General features: G+C 52.6%; 1 protein-coding gene across 10 annotated transcripts in view; it reads right to left on the reverse strand.

Moving 5' to 3' along the window:
- Positions 1-4,449: 4,449 nt before the first annotated feature.
- TNS1 (tensin 1) overlaps positions 4,450-21,367 on the reverse strand; it is a 69,308-nt gene continuing 52,390 nt past the window's right edge. For 8 of the 10 annotated variants that reach the window (XM_051786909.1, XM_051786907.1, XM_051786911.1 and 5 more), the window contains 13 exons: positions 20,564-20,656; positions 19,632-19,667; positions 16,103-16,277; positions 14,485-15,353; positions 13,021-13,107; positions 12,253-12,384; positions 11,744-11,836; positions 11,139-11,216; positions 10,965-11,036; positions 10,717-10,885; positions 10,420-10,488; positions 10,042-10,074; positions 4,450-8,980 (listed from right to left, as the gene is read on the reverse strand). In XM_051786909.1, the coding sequence (XP_051642869.1) occupies positions 8,836-8,980; positions 10,042-10,074; positions 10,420-10,488; positions 10,717-10,885; positions 10,965-11,036; positions 11,139-11,216; positions 11,744-11,836; positions 12,253-12,384; positions 13,021-13,107; positions 14,485-15,353; positions 16,103-16,277; positions 19,632-19,667; positions 20,564-20,656 (2,051 nt within the window). In that variant the 3' untranslated portion in view covers positions 4,450-8,835. The remainder of the gene's footprint in view (positions 8,981-10,041; positions 10,075-10,419; positions 10,489-10,716; positions 10,886-10,964; positions 11,037-11,138; positions 11,217-11,743; positions 11,837-12,252; positions 12,385-13,020; positions 13,108-14,484; positions 15,354-16,102; positions 16,278-19,631; positions 19,668-20,563; positions 20,657-21,367) is intronic. The other 2 variants (XM_051786912.1, XM_051786917.1) reach the window with 1 other exon arrangement.

Raw genomic sequence — 21,367 nt, forward strand, 5'->3', positions numbered from 1 at the left:
GAGGCACATTGCTCTGTGCTTTCACTCTGACAGGCCCAGATATGGAGAGGAAGGAGCCTGAAGTCCGAAAGGGTGACACCCATTTTGGCACCAAACACTCTCTTCTCTGCCTTTGACTGGGAAATTTCTGCTGGGACTAGCTGTCGTCAAGACATACTGATGCCCCAAGCCACAGGTAATGTGTGAGAAAGGCTTGGTTTTGACTGGAGGTTGAACTTCATGCCTGTTTCTGCCTGGGCTCTCTGTAGGGATGAGGGGTGCAAGCAATGGGACAGGGCAAATATGAGGCGGCAGCCAAGAGGCAAGAGGGTGTGAATCACCCTGAGCCCATCAAGGCATGAGAAGGCAGAGGACAGTTCCACTTCGGTTATCCCACCAGAAGAACATGAGGGTACAGCCAGCTGGAGGCCGTCATTGTGGTAGTTTGAAGCAGACACAAGGCAGAGCATGAACGAGGTGGAAATGAAGGACCACTGAGTGTGTTATAAAAAAACCTTGGCCTGTGCTGGGGCACAGACACTGTGAACAAGTTGCTTCATAACCCTTCATGACACATATTGCTTTCTTTAGCCTGGCTGTAGCATGCTGGGACAGTCTGAACTCTTATTTGTCACTACTTCATGGCTGCCTAAAACTGCTGGATAAGGAGCATCCAAGGAAGGACAATGACATAAAATCATAGAATCATTTAGGTTGGGTCCTAAATTATCCTAAGATCCTAAAATCTTAGGATCATGGAGTCCAGCCATTAACCCAGAACTGCCAAGTCCACCACGTAACCATGTGCCTAAGTGTCACATCTACATGTCTTGTAAATACCTGCAGGGATGGTGACTCAACCACTTCCCTGAGCAGCCTGTTCCAATGCCTGACCACCCTTTTGGTGAGGAAATTTTTTCCAATACCCAATCTAAACCTCCCCTGGCACAACTTGAGGCTATTTCCTCTTGTCCTATTACTTGTTACCTGGGAGAAGAGACGGACCCCCACTTGGCTACAACCTCCTTTCAGGTAGTTGTAGGGAGTGATAAGGTCTCCCTGAGCCTCCTTTTCTTCAGACCAAACACCCCCAGCTCCCTCAGCCACTCCTCACAGGACTTTTCTTCCACACCCTTCACTAGCTTCATTGCCCTTTCTTGGGCAGGTCATTGGACATGGTGAGCACCAACTAACCAGGAAGAAGAAACCTGGCTAGCACCAGGTCATCTGAGCTTTTGAATTAGGCTGACTGCCCGATTTGCTTGGACTGCATGGTCCTGTGGGAGCTGAGGCTGCTCGGTACTGCTATGGAGTGGTAAGAGTTGCTGGCACTGAAGCCCTGCACAAGGTCATCTTTGGGCTGTACTCATGTGAAAGACAAGCAGGTTCTGGAAGAGGCTGCATAGAGCACACAAGTCTGGGACCAGCAGCGCTGGGAGTGCTCTGCACCCAGCTCAGGTGCCCTGACTGTGCGTCAGTCCTGCAGCCACCAGACTGGTTCCCAGCCCCTTTGTCTCAGGGATGTACCCGGATTCATCTGAACATCTGTCATCTCTGTCCATCTCAGGACCTCTGTTTATCTCAGGGGTGTACAAAAACCCGACTGTCCATTGCAGAGCAGCAGCAGGAGCATGACTCAGAGGTGTGCTGCGGGAGAAGAGCCACAGAAGAAGTTGGCTGCAGGCAAGGAGACATCACCTCCTGTCCAGCCAGTTTTGGGTGTGCAGTAGTCCAATGCCTCCATCACTTGGAGACACATCCCTGTAGATGGAGCCAGAACCTCACAAGGCAGAAAGACAGCCCAGTCCTACCCATCACCCTCTCCAATTGCTCTGCTCTGAAAAGGGACTAGCCCAGCCTCTCTCTTCCCTGCCCTCAAACACTCCAGGGTTTTGTTTCCCCTCCCTCTCCAGGTAAACGATTCCCGAGTCTCACATTGCCCCTCTTTATTCAATATTTAGCCCAAAACCCTTTCTGTTGTCTTTTCCTGTTCACCACAGCCATGGAGAGTGGGTAATTCCAGCAGCACAGGCTGCATGTTGATGCCCTTCTCTGAGCAGTAACATTCCCCCGGGATGATAATGAAGCCCCCAGAGTCATTTCTGGGCTGGCTTTTCCTATCACCAGCCCTATGATGGACTTCCCATGCCCTGCTGGTTTGAATGGGAGCGCTCCTCCTGGTTTGGTGCTGCTCAGTTCCAGTCTGTGCATTGATAAGAACCCCAGACACTTGGGCAAGGGACCCTTGTCTCTCTAGCAATCGGTCTGAGTGTCACTATTGCATGCAGGGGCTGAGCAGCTCAGGGATGCAGTAATCCACAGCAGCATCCTGGACACCATGACAGGGTTTGCAGCTCACAGGGAGACACCACTGTTCCCATGGGTATGGCATGAGCACAGGTAACACCAGCCTCACAGTGGCTTTTGCCCACGTCAGGTCTGCTCAACAATTCCCACCCTGTGGAAGTTGTCTAGTTCCTCGCCTTTGCCCAGACACGATGCTCAGGAAAAGTCATGTTGTGTCACACTTTCTGTCCCCTGGGGACACTTTCAAGGGGGACTCAGCACTGCTGAGTAAAAGAAGCGAAAGGAGATGAAACTGCCCCATCCCCACCCCATGACCCTAGTTTTGTCCCAGATCTGAGGGTTGCTTCCAGCTTAGTCAACCATAAACGATGGAGGTGGGGGACAAACCCACCATTAGGGTTTCTCAGCCCAGGGTTTCCTAACTGTCTGACAGCATATCCACCCTTTTCTCCTGAGGCAGGAGATAGAGAGGAGAGAGGAACTTTGATGCCTTTCACAGCCTCACAAGAAACACTCCCTGGATGGCCCAGGGTCTCCAGAGCTGGGGTTGAAATGAGAAAACAACACTGATTTGGGATCATGAAGGTGGAGACTCAATAGACATGGGAAGATGCCACGGAGGCAAGGTTTCCCAGAGTGGAGCTGGTGGGACCTGCCTTTCCCAGTAGTCACACCAGAGCCACTAGCCTGGCCTGGGGACAGCAGCAAGCTGCACAGAGGAAGACACTGAAAAGCCTGTACTGTGAGAGCTGGCGAGGGGTGGCAGATAAGAACATGCTGAGGAAAAACACAAACCAGAAGTTCCGGAGGAATTTTGGAAAGGAAATGGGGAATTAACTGCAGAAAAGGAAGGGGGGGTGGAATGCGAGGCACTTTATGACTTGCAACAAATTGTCTGTGCCACCTCGACAGGCACTCACTGCCTCTCCTTCCTGCCCAGCAATGGCCACCCCAGCTGGACAGGAGCAGTAGAAATGGGCAGGTGGCTGGTGCTGGCTCCCGGGGAGTTGATTCCAACAGGAATCAGGGAAGAAACAAAACCAAGAGAAGCTTGCAAGAAAATACCATCCTGCGGTGTCAGAAAGAGCGAGGAGGCTGCAGGTCCCATCTTGCTTGCAGGTAGATGAGGGACAACTGAGGCCAAGGCCAACAGATGCCAGGCACCTCACATGGTCTTGTGGTGCAGCCTGGCTTGGAGGGCATTTGGTCACTTGGGTGCCCACCCACAGCCCCACAGATATTTCTGGGGGGCCAGAAATCTTCTCCCCTTTCTTTTTTTACCTCTCTTGCCTTTGTCTCCCAGCACAAGCCCCACAGCACATGGTCCCTACGCAAGCAGCAAGCAGCCCCCTCAATCCGCCCCTCGCCCTGCAGCTATTTTAGAGTATTTAGAGTAAGGCAGGAGGTATTTTTAGTGCTGCCGGCTCCCGGGAGAAGCTCTGAGCCTCTGAGCCGCAGCAGTGCTGGCGCCAGAGAAACTGCCGCTGCTCTGGCTGATATTTCTTGTATAATTAAACTCAATCCATGCCGGGGGCTGGGTCTTGGCCACCAACTCAGCAAGGAGGGGAAGGAGCGGAGCCAGAGAACCAGGGGCTGAGGGCTCTGACGGATGCTGGGTATTGCTCCGCAAATGCTGGAAAAGCCTGGTCTTGAGTCTATGGGGGAAGTTTTGCCAGGCACAGGGGAGCAGGATGGCTCTGAAAGGGGTAGAGAGTGGGATTTAATGGGACCAGAGCCCAAACCACCACCTCAGCAAAGGCAAAGACCCCATACCAGCATCATCCCATCCAGCTCCCCTGTGGGAGATGGACCCAAAGGGGTTGCTCAAGGCTGAACAGACAGCACTTAAAGGCAACCTGGGAAAAAGCAACAGGATTTGAAGAGCACCCAGTGCAGGGCAAGCTGGAGAGATCCCTTCTGGTAAACAAAAGCCCAAGTTGGAGTTGGAGCCATGTCGGAAGTTTGGGGGCTGTCTGGTTAGCCAGCATCTGGTGAACACAAGCTGTGGCTGGAGGCTGACAAGCAGCAGCACAACCCCTCCTTCTTCCCACACCCACCGCCCCGCGTCTGTCCGGGGGCCCCAATCTGCCATCGAGGAACAGGGGGAATGACAGCCCAGAGAAAACACAGCACCCACCAGCCTTTAGTTTGGGTTTGGGGGGGTTTTTTCCCTGTGCAAAAAGAACAGAACATTTATTCCTACGCTCCCTTAAATTTCAAGGTACAGTTCCAGCAATCCAGACACCAAGCTGGCATTCCAAGCAACAGTATATTTTATATAACTGGGTTTTGGGGTTTTTTTTCTTTGTTTTTACCACTTTATAAAGCCATACAATGAACTGCAAAGAATCCAACATCTGTACAATGGGAAGACAACAGAGGAGTGACATTCACACACAGACATGGTGCGACCGAAGTCATCCTTACACGCACGACAACATTATGGGCATAAAGATACAAAATATAATGTATTTTTTTTCCATCTATATAAATACACAGAAATGGGCGAGTCTAAAAGTTTGAAACTGTTTGTTAACACTGATTAGCAAATAAATCTGTAACATTTCCAAAGTAACAAAGACAACAATGACAAAAAAAAAAAAACACGCATAACACGACGGCACAGGATCCGCCAACAGAAATGTCATATTGCTTCCTTTTTTTTTTTTTCCTTTTTAAGGAAAAGAAAAAAAAATTAGTAACCCCAAACCAACCTCGCAATTTGCAAAACAAACGAACGAAATGAAACAAGCCCCTGCGGGCTCCTTTGCTGTCTGATCCTCCTGCCTGCTCCAACGGGAATGGTTGCCTTTTGTTGATGCTGTTGTCTGGGTTTTTTGGGGCAGCTGGTTTCTTTACCTGCCCGACCTGCTGGGTGGGGATTTACTTTACACTTCGGTTCAGGCAGTTGAACTCGCTGGAAAATCAATGCCTGGAGGCTAGGTTGGGTTTTTCTCCCTACCTAGTTTGTTTTCCATGTGTGATTTGACCAGGAGGCAGGCAGCAAATGTTGCATCCAGAGCAACCCCAAACTTTACTCAAAACCATGAGCCCCCCCCATCTCCACCAGCAATGAGGGGCTGGTAAAGACCATGCGATGGGTACATCCCATCAGCAGATAACGACATGGATCATCTCCCAAAACAGCTCCCGGGGGCAGAGCCAGACACAGCCCATCGAATGGGAGCCCCACATTTCATGCATTGCAGGTGCCACTCTGTGGCACAGACAGCAAATTACCGCCCCAGGGAGCATTTCCCAATAGACAGCAATATCAACAGCAAAGGGAGGACGGGTGGGAAGGGGCTTCTCTGAAGAACAAACTGACACAAAAAGGGCACGTACAATAAACTTACACACACACAAAAAAAATAATATATATATGTGGGGAAAAGTGCGTTTTTAAGGATATCTTTGGCAAGAATATATGCAGTTCTTTGTGCAGGAAGGAGGGGTGTGTTTGTGTGTGTGTGTGTGAGCGAGAGAGAGAGATACCATCCGGCTGCTGACAACGGCAGTGTGATTACAACAAAACATATGCTGGGCTTAACTCGCGCAAGCTCGAATCTCAAATAGCATGACTGCGCTTAAAAAAAAACCAAAGAAAAAAGAACAGATTATTTTCTGTCCCTTTTCTAAGGAAAAAATGTCAACACTAGGTCCCCACCAGCCCCAGGATCTGGGCAATCCTCAATGCCACTGACAGTCTCTCCTGGGTACAGAAAGGGTAGTTACACCTAAAAACGTAACTTAAAAAAGGAGCTAAAAGGAAAAAAAAAGTGCCTTTAAAGGGAGCTGATAAACACCCGGCTACATCATTGGAAGGTGATTAGCTGTGTGTTAAAAAAATAATATAATCATCAGATAATTTTGTTAGTGTTTGAGATTTGGCTACGGTCTAAATCTTCAGCTAGTGGGTTAGTGGGGAAGCCGTGAGTGGCTCGGGGCCCAAAGCAGGCATGATGCTATTGGCAGGTATCTGCTGGGGTCGGCTTCTACACAACATCTCTGGGGTGCTTAGATCTGTTTCGTTTGTACGGGGAGAAAAAGAGGAATGGGAGTTTCAAGCACCGGTTTCCAAGGCAGCAGATTAAAATAAAATTCCATTATTATCATCTCTTTTCTTAGCAGTGAGAAACCAAGTCTGAAAAATAGAGGTTTTCAAAAATATATCTTTATATATCTATAAACACAGTGTTTTCTCTGATGGGTGAATGTCAGGGTGAAGAGATCACGGGTGAGATTGTCTCTTGTCTCGCTTGAATTTCGCAGAAGGAGGGAATCGCTTTTTGGAAATATCAAAAATTAAAAGGTCTCAGCATCTGTGTGGCCAGGGAGCTGGGCGGGGGGAAACCCCCCCCCAGAGTCCCTTGTCCCACCACCATCTCACAACCAACTCCTTGCTACCCATCCTTTCACACTCGCTTCAGTACATCAGCACAGCCTCCGGCCCTGGCAGCCCTCTCTGGCCGCCCACACCGCTCACTCCCCCACGCATGCACACACACACACACACACACACGCACATATCACTCACACACACCACCCTGACACAGGGGGCCCCTGTCTCTTCCCCCATCTGTATTTTATCTTGCTCTGGATTTTCTTTTAACGTGCAGGTGTTTCCCCAGGGCAGGGGAAGGGGGAGATATAATGGGGGAGATATGATGCGCAGAAAGCAATATGGCAAAAATAAATATTTTCAGAGTGTAAATTTAACTTTTCCTCCTTAGAATTTCATTAGCTTACAGTATTTTGTCAGTATAGCTCGTATATATATTATAGCTATCAAGGCAAGGGCGGTCCAAGGGAGATAAGCTCTCCGAGGGACTGCAGTGCTATGTTTCTAATTTTTGTCCCCAGTAGACTATCTGGGCCACTTTGCATTGAAAACTTCTCCCAGAAAGCTCTTGGGGGGAATATTTGCAGCAGAGGGCCAAGCAATGACCCCACAGCTCCAGCCAGATCATTGTCCCTGCCCCAAACCTGCACATGTGACTGAAGCATCCTCTGCCCTCTCCCCAGCACCACGGGGCTGGGACCTCCACCTGCTGCCCCCCAACCATGATCTCTCTCCCTGCAGCAGCATGGAGGCCCTTCACCCCTCTCACCTCCTGGCTTGCCCTCCTCACCTCCCAAAGAAAAGGGAAAAGCTGACGGCACTGAAGTCACTGCAAAACTATGGTGCATTTGAGGGTCACAAGCCTCAAGCCAGAAGGCTTTGGGGGTATGCATGTGTCAACCAGGGTGGCTCTCAGAGGACCTGTTACCTCCCCACTGAGCCAAAGTTGCCCAGCCACTGCAGATCCTTTCCTTTGTTTCTTTTAATTTTCTTCCTTCTTTTTCTTTTTTTAACGTGGCCTCCAAAACAAAAGGAGAAAAAAGCGCCTGAGTTACTTGCAGTCATTCGCCTTTCGTGCAACTTGAATGTCCATGCAATTTAAAAACCGCTTGCGTGTCTCTGAAGAGATAGACAGGGGTAGCCACGGGTCTGCTGCTTCACACAGGGAACCCACCTGTGCCAGCATCCGCTATTATTATAATTATTATTATTATTATTACATTGTATTACTTTCCTTTCTGTTTTGCTTTTTTGTGTTAAGAGAATGTGACAGGCTGCAGAAGAAAACTGCCAAAGAGGACTAGTGAGGGGAGGGAAAAGGGGAAGATGGGAGAGGAGGCGACTTTCTGCATCCTCCAGGTTCCCGGGGAGTATCTGCCTTCCCCAGGTGGAGGGCAGCAGGAGCCCCCACATCTCCTTGCAGGCTGGAGGGCACAACCACCCCTGCAAAGGTGGGGAAACACCATGACCTGCCTCTCTGGGTGGACTCACAGCGTCTCACCTGTGACTGGTGCTGGGCTCCAGGTCAGCCCATGGCAGAGCTCCCCAGGGATAGGAAGGATCAGGACCAAGTTCCCCCATGTCCCCAGCAAGTTGCCAGGTAGTGAGCAGGTTTTGGGGGAAGCACAGGGACTGGTGAGGACTCTCCTCTGCAGCTGGACAAGTGAAGATTTCTGAGAGCATCTCCTCTGGTGTCCCATAGACCCAGCCCACATCGTTATCTCCTATGGGTCATTACAAACATACAGCAGACATCTGCTGATGGAGATGCTGGGATAGAGCTTCTTCCACAGTTTTGCCAGTTGGCTCTTTTTTTTCCAGATGGAAGACACCAGTCCTGGTCCCGCATTCAGTCCCAAATGGATGTCACCAGTCAGGCCATGATGCTGAAAGCTGGGAACACACCTCTCACTGCTGCCTTTGCTTTGGTCACCTTCCCCGTGATGGCACATGCATCCTGTCTGGCGTGACTTTGTGGCTCTCTTATGTAGGCGCGTGGTTTTGTTCTTCTACATGTGTGTTTGGCTTGTGTTGAGTTTTTAGGGGTTTCGTTGGGGTTTTTTTGTTGTTTGCCGTTTTCCTCCAAAATTCCAACCCTTTTCCCCCCCCAATTCACTTCCCTCTCCCACAATGCACTTCCTCACACTCCTTCTCGGATCAGCTCCAAGTCCTTCTCCAAAATTCAAGAATCACCCGCAAGCACCACCTCATCTCTTCTGGCCAGAGCCAAGCATGACCCTGGAGACAAAGTTGACAATGGCTGCAGCTGGCTGGTCTGGGTCCAGCTCAGCAAAGAGATGGCAGACGTTGTCTGTGGTGCTCCCTTGCTTCCTGGCCACAAAGCCAAAGAGCCTAGGTGGGAAGAAGGCAAGAGGCTCATTAAGGTTTGCCAGCACTGCCCCCGCAAGGAATACCACCATCCTCTTCTAGCATGGTCTTGTCCAACTTCCCCTCTTCAACCTCCCCTCTTCAACCTCTCACAACACAGGGGGATACATCCCAAATCAGCCTGCACAAAGGCCCATCTCCTCTTCCCTTTGCTGCAGTTTCTTTGAAGGTCAGTTTTTCACCATCTCTTGGCCAAACTCCCCTTGATCTGAACACCTCTGCCACCCCCCAGTCCACACCCAAGAAGGGACCTTCCAGATGATCACAGCATTGCCTTGGTTTGGGTGAGGACACTTGAAGCCAGAGGTGTGATCGGCTGACTATTGGGGTAAACCCTCTATGAGAGGAAGGCCTTGCAAGGACACAGGAAGCTGAGTGAGACCATCTGGTTATTTCTGTCTGTCTCTCCCTTGATGAATAAAATGTCCCCTTTTTTTTTTTTTTTTAATTAGAACATGCAAACTCAAGTTATAAATACAGGGGGAACAGAATGTGAGACAGGCCCAGGCTATGGCATTTCTAATTGGGGAGGGGAAATATCCCAGCAGCTGGACATCCTAATAAAAACCCCTTCGCTAACACAATGGCTAAAATTAGTGGGAACTGGCCCCTGTAAATGGGCTCAGCCAGCAGCTCTGTGCTCCCATGGGTCAGGACAGGGAAGATGGTAGGAAAGGGAAGAGATAACTGGTGGCTCACACACCATCAGCATAACCCCAGCTCTGCTCCATAAGCTGGTTCCAACTGACTCTGCTGGGAGAATTTCCAGTAAGGTCAGTTCATCAAGGGCCATGCCTGCTCTGACTAGGAATTTGGGACTGGAAAATACTTCCAGAGTCCCCAGGACCATGGTCTCATGCTTGGGTGAAACACTTCTGCATTCTGCAGTGAGGAGCTGAGCCCGTCTCACACACAGCCAAGAGGTTGTCCGGCATAGGGAATCTCCCAGCCAATGACCAAACATGCACAGGAGCTACTTCAACAGAGCTGGGAGAAATTTGCTAGGAAGTACAGAAAGTACTTACTTGGCTGGGCCACTGCCATCAGTTTTAGTCCACCTGCAAGGACAAGAGAAGGTGTGAGGGTGATGCCTTCTGCCTCCCACAGACAGGATCATGATGAGGGCCACTGCACCAATGCTGGAAGGCCAGCCTGGCTTTGCACAGGTTTGGCTTTATGGAAAAATGATGCACCTCTCCCTCAACATGAAGGTAGTTGGAGACACCAAGAAGTCACCAGAAGCAGTTGGTGTTGCCCCACAGTATCGAAGGAGACCTTGCGTCCCTGCCCTCCTCAAGAGCAAGGGGGACAGAGGAAGCAAAGACCCTGCTCCAAGCATCCCAGGAGCCTAGGGGAGTGAAAGGGGTAGGGGTCATATGCTAGCCCCAAGTTAGGGCACTCACTTTCTTTCCTGGGGGTCCAAGTCGCAGAAGGTGACGGTGTTGAGGGGGTAGTGTCGTCGGAAGAACAATCTGAAACACAAAGCAGGGAATGTCAGGGCCAGAGAGCCTCCATCTCTGTTCCAGCACAGCACAGCCCCACCAGCACAGGGAACACTCCCATATGTCTCCCACAGGACAAAGTCCAGCCCTGCCCATGACCACATTGATGCCACCCCAGGGACATCCATCACCAAGACACTCTCTGAATCACAGCCCCACCGGCTTTTGGAGCCCAGGGACATGGCCATGGAGACTTACTTTCTCTGGTTGTCCGTTAAGGTGATGCCTTGTGCAGAGACTTTGAAGTGAACAATGGTAGCAGTGGGTGTGGGGTCAGCCACCAGTGTCTCAGCAACAGCCTTCGAGATGGCCTGGGGGCCTGTCAGTGACTCCATCTCCACTGAATTGATGAAGAGGACATTGCAGGCTGGAAAGGGAGACAGCAGACGTGGGGTCAACCACTGCTCTGAGCCCCATTCACCCCATAACAGCCCCTCTCTACTCACCTGCACCCTGCTTGAGGAGGTCCGTGGCCGAGTTGGTGGCTGATGCAGAGTCTTTCTTTTCCTCCATGGGATCTAGAAGACATGGGATGGTTAAAGTTGCTCCCTGCTTGGAAACCTACCACATCCCAACAGGCCATGGGGACAGATGCAATACCTTCTGGTCCTGGCTCTTACCTCGGTCAGGAATGACCAGTTTGCAGGGCAGAGCCAAGGGCATGATGGAGTGCTGGTACACCAGAGCCGAGAGACAGCCTGGGGAGAGAGAGAAGATGGTCAGCACAGAGCCAGGGACATCTGTTTCCTCAGTTAGGTCATCGTTGCTCCAGGTGGATGGGAACGGCTTTTAGGTGGGTTTCTGCACTAATGGTCCTAATGCCACATGTGGCAATTCGTCTTGCTGAAACCACTATGCCTACAGAGGGCTCAGGGAGGGGGCTGAGATGCCAGGGCCATATTAGGAACAATGAATTGGGCAGCCTCTCAGAGAACATTAGTCATAGGATAAATGGAACAAGGGGAGCCCCTGCCCTCCACCCTGGCCAGCAGCATTTGTCCTATACATGTGTGCAGAAAACTATGCACCTATGCATGCAGGCACATTTGTGTGCTCTCATGAGTGTGCATGACCTTAGAGGCTCCAAATGCCCACAGGATTCACCCAGGCACAAGAGGCAATTACAGGCTCTCCCAGACACCCAACAGTTTTGCTTTGACAGTCTGGTAAAGGAAAGGCCCTCCCAGCCCAACCCCACATGTAGGAAGCACCTGGGGGCACTTACCAAAATTAGGCTCGTTGGGACATCCTTTTAGTTTCACACCCCGGGGGCTAGTCTCGATGAGGAAGTGCCTCACCAGCTCGTTAGTCATGTCTCCTAGGAAGAGATGGGATGTTCTCACACCAGAATCACCCTCCTCCTCCTATTACTATGCAGTCCCATTAGGAAACCAGTGCCCCAACTCAAGGGAGGGGTCCCCACCAGTACACATACCCTCCCCAAATCAGGATCTTTACACAGGGTCAACCCCAAGCCAAGCTTCCCCACAGCGTTGGTGAGCTGGAGAGGCTCATACCTCATACTAAAGCCCAAGATGCAGGTGCCCCTGAGCCCTCCACAGCTCAGGATAAGAGGGTATCTGGTGCTTCCCTGTGCCCTGGGACGGAGGGATCCTGCCACATCAGCACATACGCAAGAGCACAACTGGCTCAGCAGGCCTGGCTGCCCGCTCACCCCAGCTGAACAATGGAAAGAAAGCATCTTGGCGTGGGAAGGAGAAGGGCACACAATACCTTTCTTGTTCTGCTGCATGACCGTGGGAGGCGGAGAAGCTACTTTCATGGCGAGGCCGTAGGCTCCCCGGAAAGAGTGGCTGTCTCGGATGATGAAAGCCCCAGGCTCCCTGTCCTTCAGCAGTGCAATGGCTGCAGGACAGAATGGCAGAGCTCAGAGAGAACCAACACACCCTCAGAAACCAGAAAGTGTGGGTTGGGATGGGGCGCCCCAGATCCACAGCCTCACAGCTGGGCACTGCAATGTTACCGTGCCCCCTGCACATCTGGATGGGGGTCTGGAGTGGGTCTGTGGCCAGTCACAGGCTCCCCCCAACATCCACTGCCCTTGCATGGGTATCTCAGAGCACCAACTCCCACCCTGCCTAGTTCTGAGCAACCAAGCACTAGAGAGCAAGCAGAAACCAATGGACCAAACGCCAGGACCTTGATCCTGAGGTCATCCTGCCCCCTCCTTGTTCTCTTCACTTATTTTAGCCATGACTCCAAGACCCCTCTGAGCTCTGTCAACTCAAGACCTGCGTGCTTTGCATCCCAAATTGCATAGTTCCACTGCACACTGAAGGGACTGGTGCTCCTCCACCAAGAGGAAGGTTTGAGGAGCCCGCATCATGCAAACCTGCAGCTGAACTGAGCTTCAACCCCATCTGCAACAGTCTGAGCATCCATAATACACCTTCACTCTCAACCCAGCCCCTAAAGGAAAACTTTGGTAATCCCTGTGATCCCAGACATAGCCCAACTCCCAACCCTGTGTCATCTACCTACCCTGCTCCCTGGAGATGTCTGGTTTGTACCAGTACTTGGAAGTGTCCTGCACAAACTTGACATTGGCACGAGTCTCAGGGCTGTTGTCTGCAAGAAAGGGAAGAAAATGCAAGGAAAAAGTTAAAAGATGCTGTATCTGAAACTCTACATGTGGCTAAAGTGTCAATACCTCCACCCCCTTTCAGCTCCAGCACATTGCACTAACCTCAACCCAGTCCTCCATACCCAGACAGGCTGATCATCATCTGGAGCTTATGGGGCTGCTGGGCATCTAAAGCTAAATCCAAGCACACGGGCCCTCGAAGGGCTGTGTTGGATGAGCCTCTCTGGCACACAGCCAGAGACAAAATGGGAATTCATCATTTAAAAGGAAGCTGGCCAGGTGAAATAAAAGCTGTTGGAGGAAAGAGGTATGTCCAGAAGGTGCTGGGGAGATCCTCTTCAAAGGACCTTCACTGCTCTCTAATGTTCAAGATCATAAAAATCATAGATTTGATAGATTTTATCAAAGATCATAAAAATTAATTTCTTCCCTTATTTTTGCTCCATGCAGAGGAACTGGATAGGTCGACCTACCCTGAGCAAAGCCTGACCCTAGCCCCAGCCTGACCGTACCTCGCTCAGTGTCCATCAGTGGCACAGCTCCCAGTGGGAGCTCGTGCTCTGGTCGTGAAGCTGTCATTCACTCAGACAACACTTCCAACAATCTGCTTTCCAAAAACCACCAAGCAACCAACCCGGAGGGCTGGATAGCATTTCTGCTGGAGATGTTACCAACCCTCAGCTATCTGGTCATCTCCATAGAGGTGGGGGGCCTGCTCCCCTCTCCAGGTCATTCATTAATTGTTACGGTTTTTAATTGCTCATGCTTCCCCACAGGGAAAGATCCCTGGCCACAGGAGTCACAAGACAGGACAGGTGCCAGTGTGCCCACAAAGGGCTGCCTGCTCAGCAGTGAAACAGGCCCAGCAGTCAGAGCCACTGCTGCCCAAAGCTTTATTCCCCCAGTCCTATCAGCCTGATCTTGGCGTCACCAAGGTGTCCTGTAATGGGAGCTAGCGAAGGCGTTCCAGGCACGGTGGCACCTGGAGCACTGCACACCATTTGAAATGAGGAGGCAGCGCCACAGAGGGGTCTCAGTGGGGTAAAGGTCACTGGGAATGGGGCCAAGAGGTCAATGTATCCCCACATCAGAGAAAAGTTGTCTCCAGGAGCTTTGATCTCCCCATATACATCTCTGGGCACTGTTTACACCAGCAATGCCAGTTGGTGTTTTTCCTGTTTGGATTTGTCAGAAAGCGCAGGAAATGGCCCAAGCCCCAGCAGTGCCGGTGGTTTGCAGATGGACAGGAGGGGTAAATCAGGACATGGCTGAAATCCCTTCCCTGCTGGCCGGAAAGGAGGAGGAGGGGAGAGCCTTGGGCAGGGTGGTGGGATACAGGGACCTCTGAGGGCATCCCATACCTGGCATGGAGAACTTGGAGAAGTCCGGCAGAGTGTGGGAGAAGGCGACGGCACTCCCACCACTGGGGCTGGACATGCCACTGGAGAGGGGTGAGGACACCTTGCCATTGACAGTGGCATAGTTGGGGAGGCTGTTGGAGCGGTCCCCGGCTGACATCCTCCGCTTCTCAGGCAGCGCAGGCTGCAATGTGGGGCTGCCCTGGCGGTAAGCAGCCGAGTCCGGGGAGGAGGAGTGCGGTGTGCTCGTGCCAGGGTAGTACGCCGGTGAGACAGGGAAGGACGGTGTGGAGGGAGGCTGGTAGCCGGAGGAGCTGCTCTGCCGAGACAATGTCAGGTGCCTCTCCTCTGGGCTGGAGTAGCCATACAGGGGGCTGCCAGGGGAGGTGGCTGCTGCAATTTGATGCCTGGCCAGGCTGGGGCTCCCCAGTGGGGCCACCAGGTTGCCATGGGCCGCAACAGCATGTCTGCCCAGCCCAGGGCTGCCAGGAGCTCCGCTCACGCTGGGGTTGATGGCTCTTCGCCCAAAGCCAGGGCTGGGTGGTGTATTTGTAGCCACTGTCCGGTGCAAGGTGCGGGGGCTCCCTGGCAGGGCATGGACCCCCACCACGTTAACCTGTGGCTGCGGCCGAGCTTGGGGTTCCAGCTGGATGCCGGCTCGGCCATCGGGGTAGTCGGGGCTGCTGTATGTCGAGCCTGGGACCCCCCCTTGGACCATTGCAAAGGAAGATGGAGACGAGTTTTGATAGCTGCTGTGAGCAGAGGGCATCTGCGAGCCAACAGGCGACTGGTACGCAGGCTCAGCCGAGGTGTGGGGAGGTGTAACCGTGCCGTGGGGGCTGCCCTCTGACGGGTAGCTGCGGAGGGAGGCCCTGAGGAGAGATGAAGAAAAGGAGGATTCAACTATAGTGCTCATTCCTGCTGATGGCTGGCACCCTCCTGCAAGTGGTGCAAAGGGAAACTGAGGCACAGAGCAAGTCAGCTGCTCGGTTCTTCAGAGGTAAAACAGTGGGGTGGGTCCTACCATGAAAGCAACTAGAAGCAGCCTTAGTTCTACCATGCATCCCTATTCCATCTCAAAATATGACTTTCTAGGAGACAGTCTTTTTGCAGCTCTGCTCCCAGCAAAACACGTGATTCATTCTGTTCATTCTGCCCTGCCAGGCTTGGCAGGCTGGGCAGGTGCAGAACACTCCATGGGCAGGGTAGACAGGGGACAGGGACAATGGTTCCATCTCACCACAGAGGACCAATGCTAAGCCTAACCCAGGGCTAGGGGCCCCATCTCTCCTCCCACCCCAGGGGCCAGGCTCCCAGTGACCAGCAGTAACTCAGACTTCTGTTTTCAGGGCACTGAGGCGAATGGTTGGCCAGGATCTCCAAACCCTGTGTGGAGAGATGAGGGTCCTTCCAAAGGCAGTTTCAATGTAGGAGGAAGCACCATCCCAGGAGGTGTTCAAGAAATAGCTGGATGTGGCACTTAGTGCTCTGGTTTAGTTGGTTTGGTGGTGTTTGGTTGGAGGTCTTTTCCAACCTTAATGATTCTGTGATTCTAAGCCTGGCACCAGGCAGAGTTCAGCCCTGTGCCACAAGTCCCCATGACCTGCACCCACTGTCTTACCCGTCCACGCTGTGAATGGGGCTGCTGGTGGAGACGGGGCTGGGGGCAATGAAGGAGTTGGACAAGGTGCCATTCCTGGTGGGCACCTCCGAGCCCCCAGGCTGGGCAGCTGGCAGGGTCCCTCCCCTGCCCGTCGTGGCTGTGCGGGCCACCGACTCGACATAGCTCCTGGGCTCTGTGGCAAAAGAGAAGCAGAAACAGATGAGCCCACAGCTTGGATGGGAAGGGGGTCACACCTTCCAGTATCCACATTTCATGCCAGTGAAGGTGCTTGAGCTGAGCTCCTCCAGCTGAACATTTCCCTCATATCTCTTCCATCAAGGGTTGTGCAAAAACACATCTGGTTCATCTGGACTTTTAAGATGCTTCCAGAATGCTGAAGACCCCAGCCAGGGCATAGGGAAGGGGGTCATACCCACCCCTTTCCCTGAGGGGACCAGAGCACATGATCCCTTCCCATACCACAGCCCCTCCACCCTGCTCTGATTCAGCATCCCTCCCACCCAGGATGCCACATAGAACACGTCCTGCTCCCTGCTCATCCACAGCCTCTAAAAATAGAGCCAGTGACTCTGCCCAGACTGCGCTGACTCACACAGGACTAATGACGATACCCTGTGGTCCCTGCCCTCTGTGGCCCACCTCTGCCAGCCATCTCCAACAGCAGACCATAGGGCAACTCCAACTATTTCCACTGCAGCATCCAACACTCTCACTCCCAGCCCAGCTTGAAACCAGAGCCCATGAACACAACCAAGAAAAGCAATTTTCCTTTGGAGCTGCCAAGCTGTCCCGTGCCAGGAGCAGCAGGCTGGGCTGGCCATTACCAGCCATGGTAGATGCCAGACCCAGCCCTCTGTTATACCTTTCCCCCTGTCTCCTGCTCCATCCAGGCTGATCCCTACCCCTATGACAGCTGTCACAGCCTCCAGCCCCCCCCAAAACCTGCACCAGAAGAAAGGGCTGCAGCTTCAGCCCCATTTCCCCATGCCCTGCAGCCATGTCACACCTCAGCTGGAAAATACATGCCCTATGTGAGACCCACTGGCATCAAATGCTATGGGCCAGGCAACCTTGCAGGTCTCCGGCTCCAGGGACTCCAGGCTGGCCATGCCTAAGCAGCTCCGCAGTCGTAATTAGCATGACAAACATTATTATTATTAGTCATAACAGCTGGGCTCTGGCTAAGCCTTCCAGCAAGCTGGCCTGCTCACAGGCAGCCACGCCAATGCACAGCTCCACGTTCACTGCCGGAGCAGGGGCATGTAAGGAAAAAGACTGTCATAGGTCCCCCTCCTTCCCCCACAGCATCATCTGTCTGTGCACAGGGGAGGAGGAGTCCATCCCTCAGGCTGATCTCCCTGCCCAGCCCTGCTCAACCACCTCAGGAAAAATCTGAGCCAAAACCAGATGATAGACTCCAACACAGGCTGGGTACCACCAACCAGGGCAGGACATCCTGAGTGACAGGGATGAGGCACTGCCCAGGAGGACGTCCAGGGCAGCTGCAAGAAATTCATCACAGCTTAGGTAATTAAATTAATTTCACAGCTACTCACTTTTCCCCTCCCCTGCTCCCCAGCCCAGACTAAAATTAGCCAGACAGTACATATGAGTCAGTCTGCAAGAGGTTAAGACCAAAAGGCTGTGAAAATGCCATCCCCTCCTGAAAACGAGGGGGCTGAAGCAGGCAGGAGCAGGGGCCTCAGGGAGGGGGGACAGCGTAGGAGTGTCACAATGAGGTGTGTGACCATGGGCACACGTTACAGACATTTGGTTCAGTAGGGGTAAAAAGAAGGAAAAAAAAAGATAGGAAGTCTCAGGCAGGATTTTTTTAGGTTGAAAAATCCAATCTTGACTCCTTGTGTTTTCTTGGAGATGGGACGATGGATGGGAGAATAGAGAAGCTGTGAGTCACCAGGGAGGTGGGCATTTGTTCGGGAATCCCAAATCTGAGCAGGGCTGTGCTCTGGCCAGAAATCCCAAGCACTGAATCTGTGCCAGTCTGTTTTAAAGCCTCCTCAGAGGTGGCAGCCAGATCCCAAGCTCCCATGCTGCCAGAGCATCCCCCAGCCCCATGCACAGCCCAGCCATGTAGGTTGGGATCTGCTGAGCAGAGCACAGAGGGGCAAAGATCCTCCTGGAGTGTGTGGCTGGGAGCAGAGGGTCCTAAGCCAGAGCTCTGTTAAGCCAGAACACCAGTCCCTTCTCAGAACTGTAGATTCAACCCCCAAAATACAAAATTTTATTAGAGAATGAAGCAGGGCAAGAGGCTCATTGTGGTCACTCAGCCTGGGCAGTGCAGGGTCATTGGACATCCTTGCCTGGGAGTCAACCACCATGCAAGGGAACAGAGAAGCAGCACAGCTTGAGCTCCTGAGGGCTTGGTGGGAAGGAGAGGAGAGGCACTGTTTAGGTTTTTGGAGGCTTAAAGCTGGACAGATATGGTAAAGCCTGAGGGAACTCAGGAAGGAAAATCCTGGTTTTATCCCAGCTTTTCCTCCTTTAAAGTATCCAAGAAGCCATCACTGAAAAATTAATTTTGGAAGTAGAACATTTTTTTTCAAGCAAACACTTTCTCCAGTACTATGCAATGTTCAGATTCGGGTTGTGTGCCTTTTGAGGAACTTCTGAGGAGAAATGCTGACAGCTCCCAGGGCCACAGGAAGGACCTCACTCACCAAGAAGAGACATCCTCTCCTCAAAACCCATCCTGAACATACAGTTCCTCATCTCAGCCCTGAGGGCCCAAAAATTCATGAAAGAAGAAAGCAAAACCACACAACAACTGTTATCTAGCAGGCAGCACTCTGGGGAATCACAGCCACTCCTAAAGCTTCCATCCCCAGAGACATGCCACCCCGCATCCCACAGTGCATCCTGCATCAGTACAGCCAATCCTGAGTTGACACCCCAACTCAGCCCCATCCTTGGCATCCTCAAAAAGGTGCAACTTGGAAACAGGAGAGGTGGGGGATATTTGGGCAGCTGCCTGGTCAGCAGAAGATGTGCACCAGCTGCTGGTGCTGTGCTGCTGCCCAGTCGGCTGAGCCGGCAACACACTGGTGGCCTCTGCGCCTGCTGACCTTTTGTGCTGCACTTTGTTTTATTTTCCCTCTGAACAGCAGAAGCAAAGCCAGAAGGGGAGGGCAGGAGACTAAAACTGGCGCTGCTTCTCCCAGCACCCCACCAGGCTCATCCAAAGCTGGTCGCAACGTGCCAGCATCCCCAGAGTGCCACTGGTAAGGATGCCACACACTGACAAAAAGCTTTCAGTCCCCATGGATGATTGTCACCCAACATGACAGACCTTCAGGTCCAACTTGGACATTGGCAAATCCTACCATGACACAAGGCATGATGAGCCCCTCCTCGAAAGAGAGCTGGACAGACAAGACTCAGGCTCTTACATCCCTGAAGGACAGTGCAAGGGAAGGCTGCTGGCACAGACACCAGAGGCTGCTCTGAGTGACAGTCCCAACAGTGAGGCTGAGTGAGGAAGAGACAGAGAAAGAAAAGCCTTTCTTACCTTCTTCAGAGTCACCGCCCGCTTCCCCTTCTAGCTCTGAGAGATGGAGGGGCAGAGGTGTGATGGGAGCAGGAAGAGGAGGAAGAAGAGAGGTGCAAGACAGAAAGAGAAATCAGAGTTAAGCAGTTTTGCCTTGCTCAGGCAGGGGCACACAGAACACATAGGATAGCCCTACACCTTCCCAACACTGTGCTCCAAACTGGATCCCAGGCCCCAGACACCGCCATGGTTCACCTCAGCAGATGATGTCCAAAACGCAGGGGGCTGGGGAAGAGGGAACAATGCAGCAGAGAGCAACCAATGGGCTGCTTCAAGAAGCCCAGCAAGCACCAAAAAAAGCATCAGGTTGCCCTTGAGGGCAGAGCAAGAAGGGTCTTGACGGCTGGGCTCAACCAAGCTGTGACCTCCAGGCTCAGACGGGTTTAGGGAGGTTACACTCAGCCTTGAGATGGTTCAGGAAGGGGCCCTGTGTGCTGGGGAGCAGTAAGGTCTGGCTTGCCAGGCTACTCCAGGACACGTCCCCAGGACAGCAGGGCCTTTGCACACAAGGACTGATGTCCAGGATGGAAAGAGCTCTGGATACTGTTCTGGCTGACAGGCTCAGCTCCCAGAGAGCAAACTGTCTCCAGCTGTGCTAGAGAGGAGAAGGAATGGAGGGGGTGAGAGAGGGAAGAATATGGTCCTGGGCAGGAAACAGGACAAGGTTTTTCTTCCCTTCACCACTGAACCCTTCTGTGCTGAGCCCTCAGGGCAGCACCAACATCTCCTACCCTTACACAGTCTCAGAGTCCCCACAAAAGCTGACAAGGACTCCCACAGCCACTTGGCCCCAAAAGGGAGGCAGAAGTGCCTTCTCCAGACAGGAGACCCTTCCAGGGGCACCCTCACAGATGCCCCTCCAAAAAAACTGCAGTCCCCAAGCCCACACTCACCTCCCACTGGATGCAGCAAGATCTCAGCTGGGTTGTGGGGTTTCAGCCCCAGTGCTGAGAGTGGGGTCTTGGCCAGGCCAGGGGGCGAACGCACTGTAGGCACAGTGGACACAAGAACGTTAGTGGAGGGGTGGGAAATGAAGCTTCAGAAAGGCTGAAGCTGCGATGGGTTCAGAGCCTCATAACCCATCCCACCCACTGGCTGCAAGGAAGAGTAGATGCCCTTGTATGAAGCAACACTCTGGGGATGGACACCAACCCCCCTCCCCATTTTGGAGAGGACACAGGGCAGGATGCAACTGGGAACAAGCACCCTGCCCCATCACAAGGCTGACAGGATGGAGAAAGGGGGCAATTCCCACCAGGAGAGGTCCAGACACCATCTCCCAGCACTGTCCCCACAAAGGTATGAAGCCCCTTTCATTCCCCCTGTGTGAGCAGCCATCCCCCCAGCCCAGCTCTCCCACACCTGAACTCCTCTTTGCCAATCCCCACATCTGGCTGAGCTGGAACCCAGCTGTGCTGGAGCAGCTCATCACCCCCATGAAAGGGCCAGAAGGATTGCCAAAAGAAACCTGTCCTCCAGACCAGGTCAGTGAGTGGATGAAGATGTACACACAGAGGGGTGGCAACGTACACATGAGGTCTGCACCTCTGTGTTCATACATACATACCAGGAGGGGCTGCATATGTATGTATGGCTATGGTATGGATGGCAGTGGGGTTTCATAGGGCAGGGTAGACCTCCCCAGGCAGATTGCACCTCCTCTCCCCTCCTACCTCCTGGGTTTACACCATCTCCCT

Source organism: Manacus candei, unplaced genomic scaffold (assembly GCF_025592945.1).
Source record: "Manacus candei isolate 608988 ecotype Guabito, Panama unplaced genomic scaffold, ASM2559294v1 h1tg000023l, whole genome shotgun sequence".
Taxonomy (NCBI): domain Eukaryota; kingdom Metazoa; phylum Chordata; class Aves; order Passeriformes; family Pipridae; genus Manacus; species Manacus candei.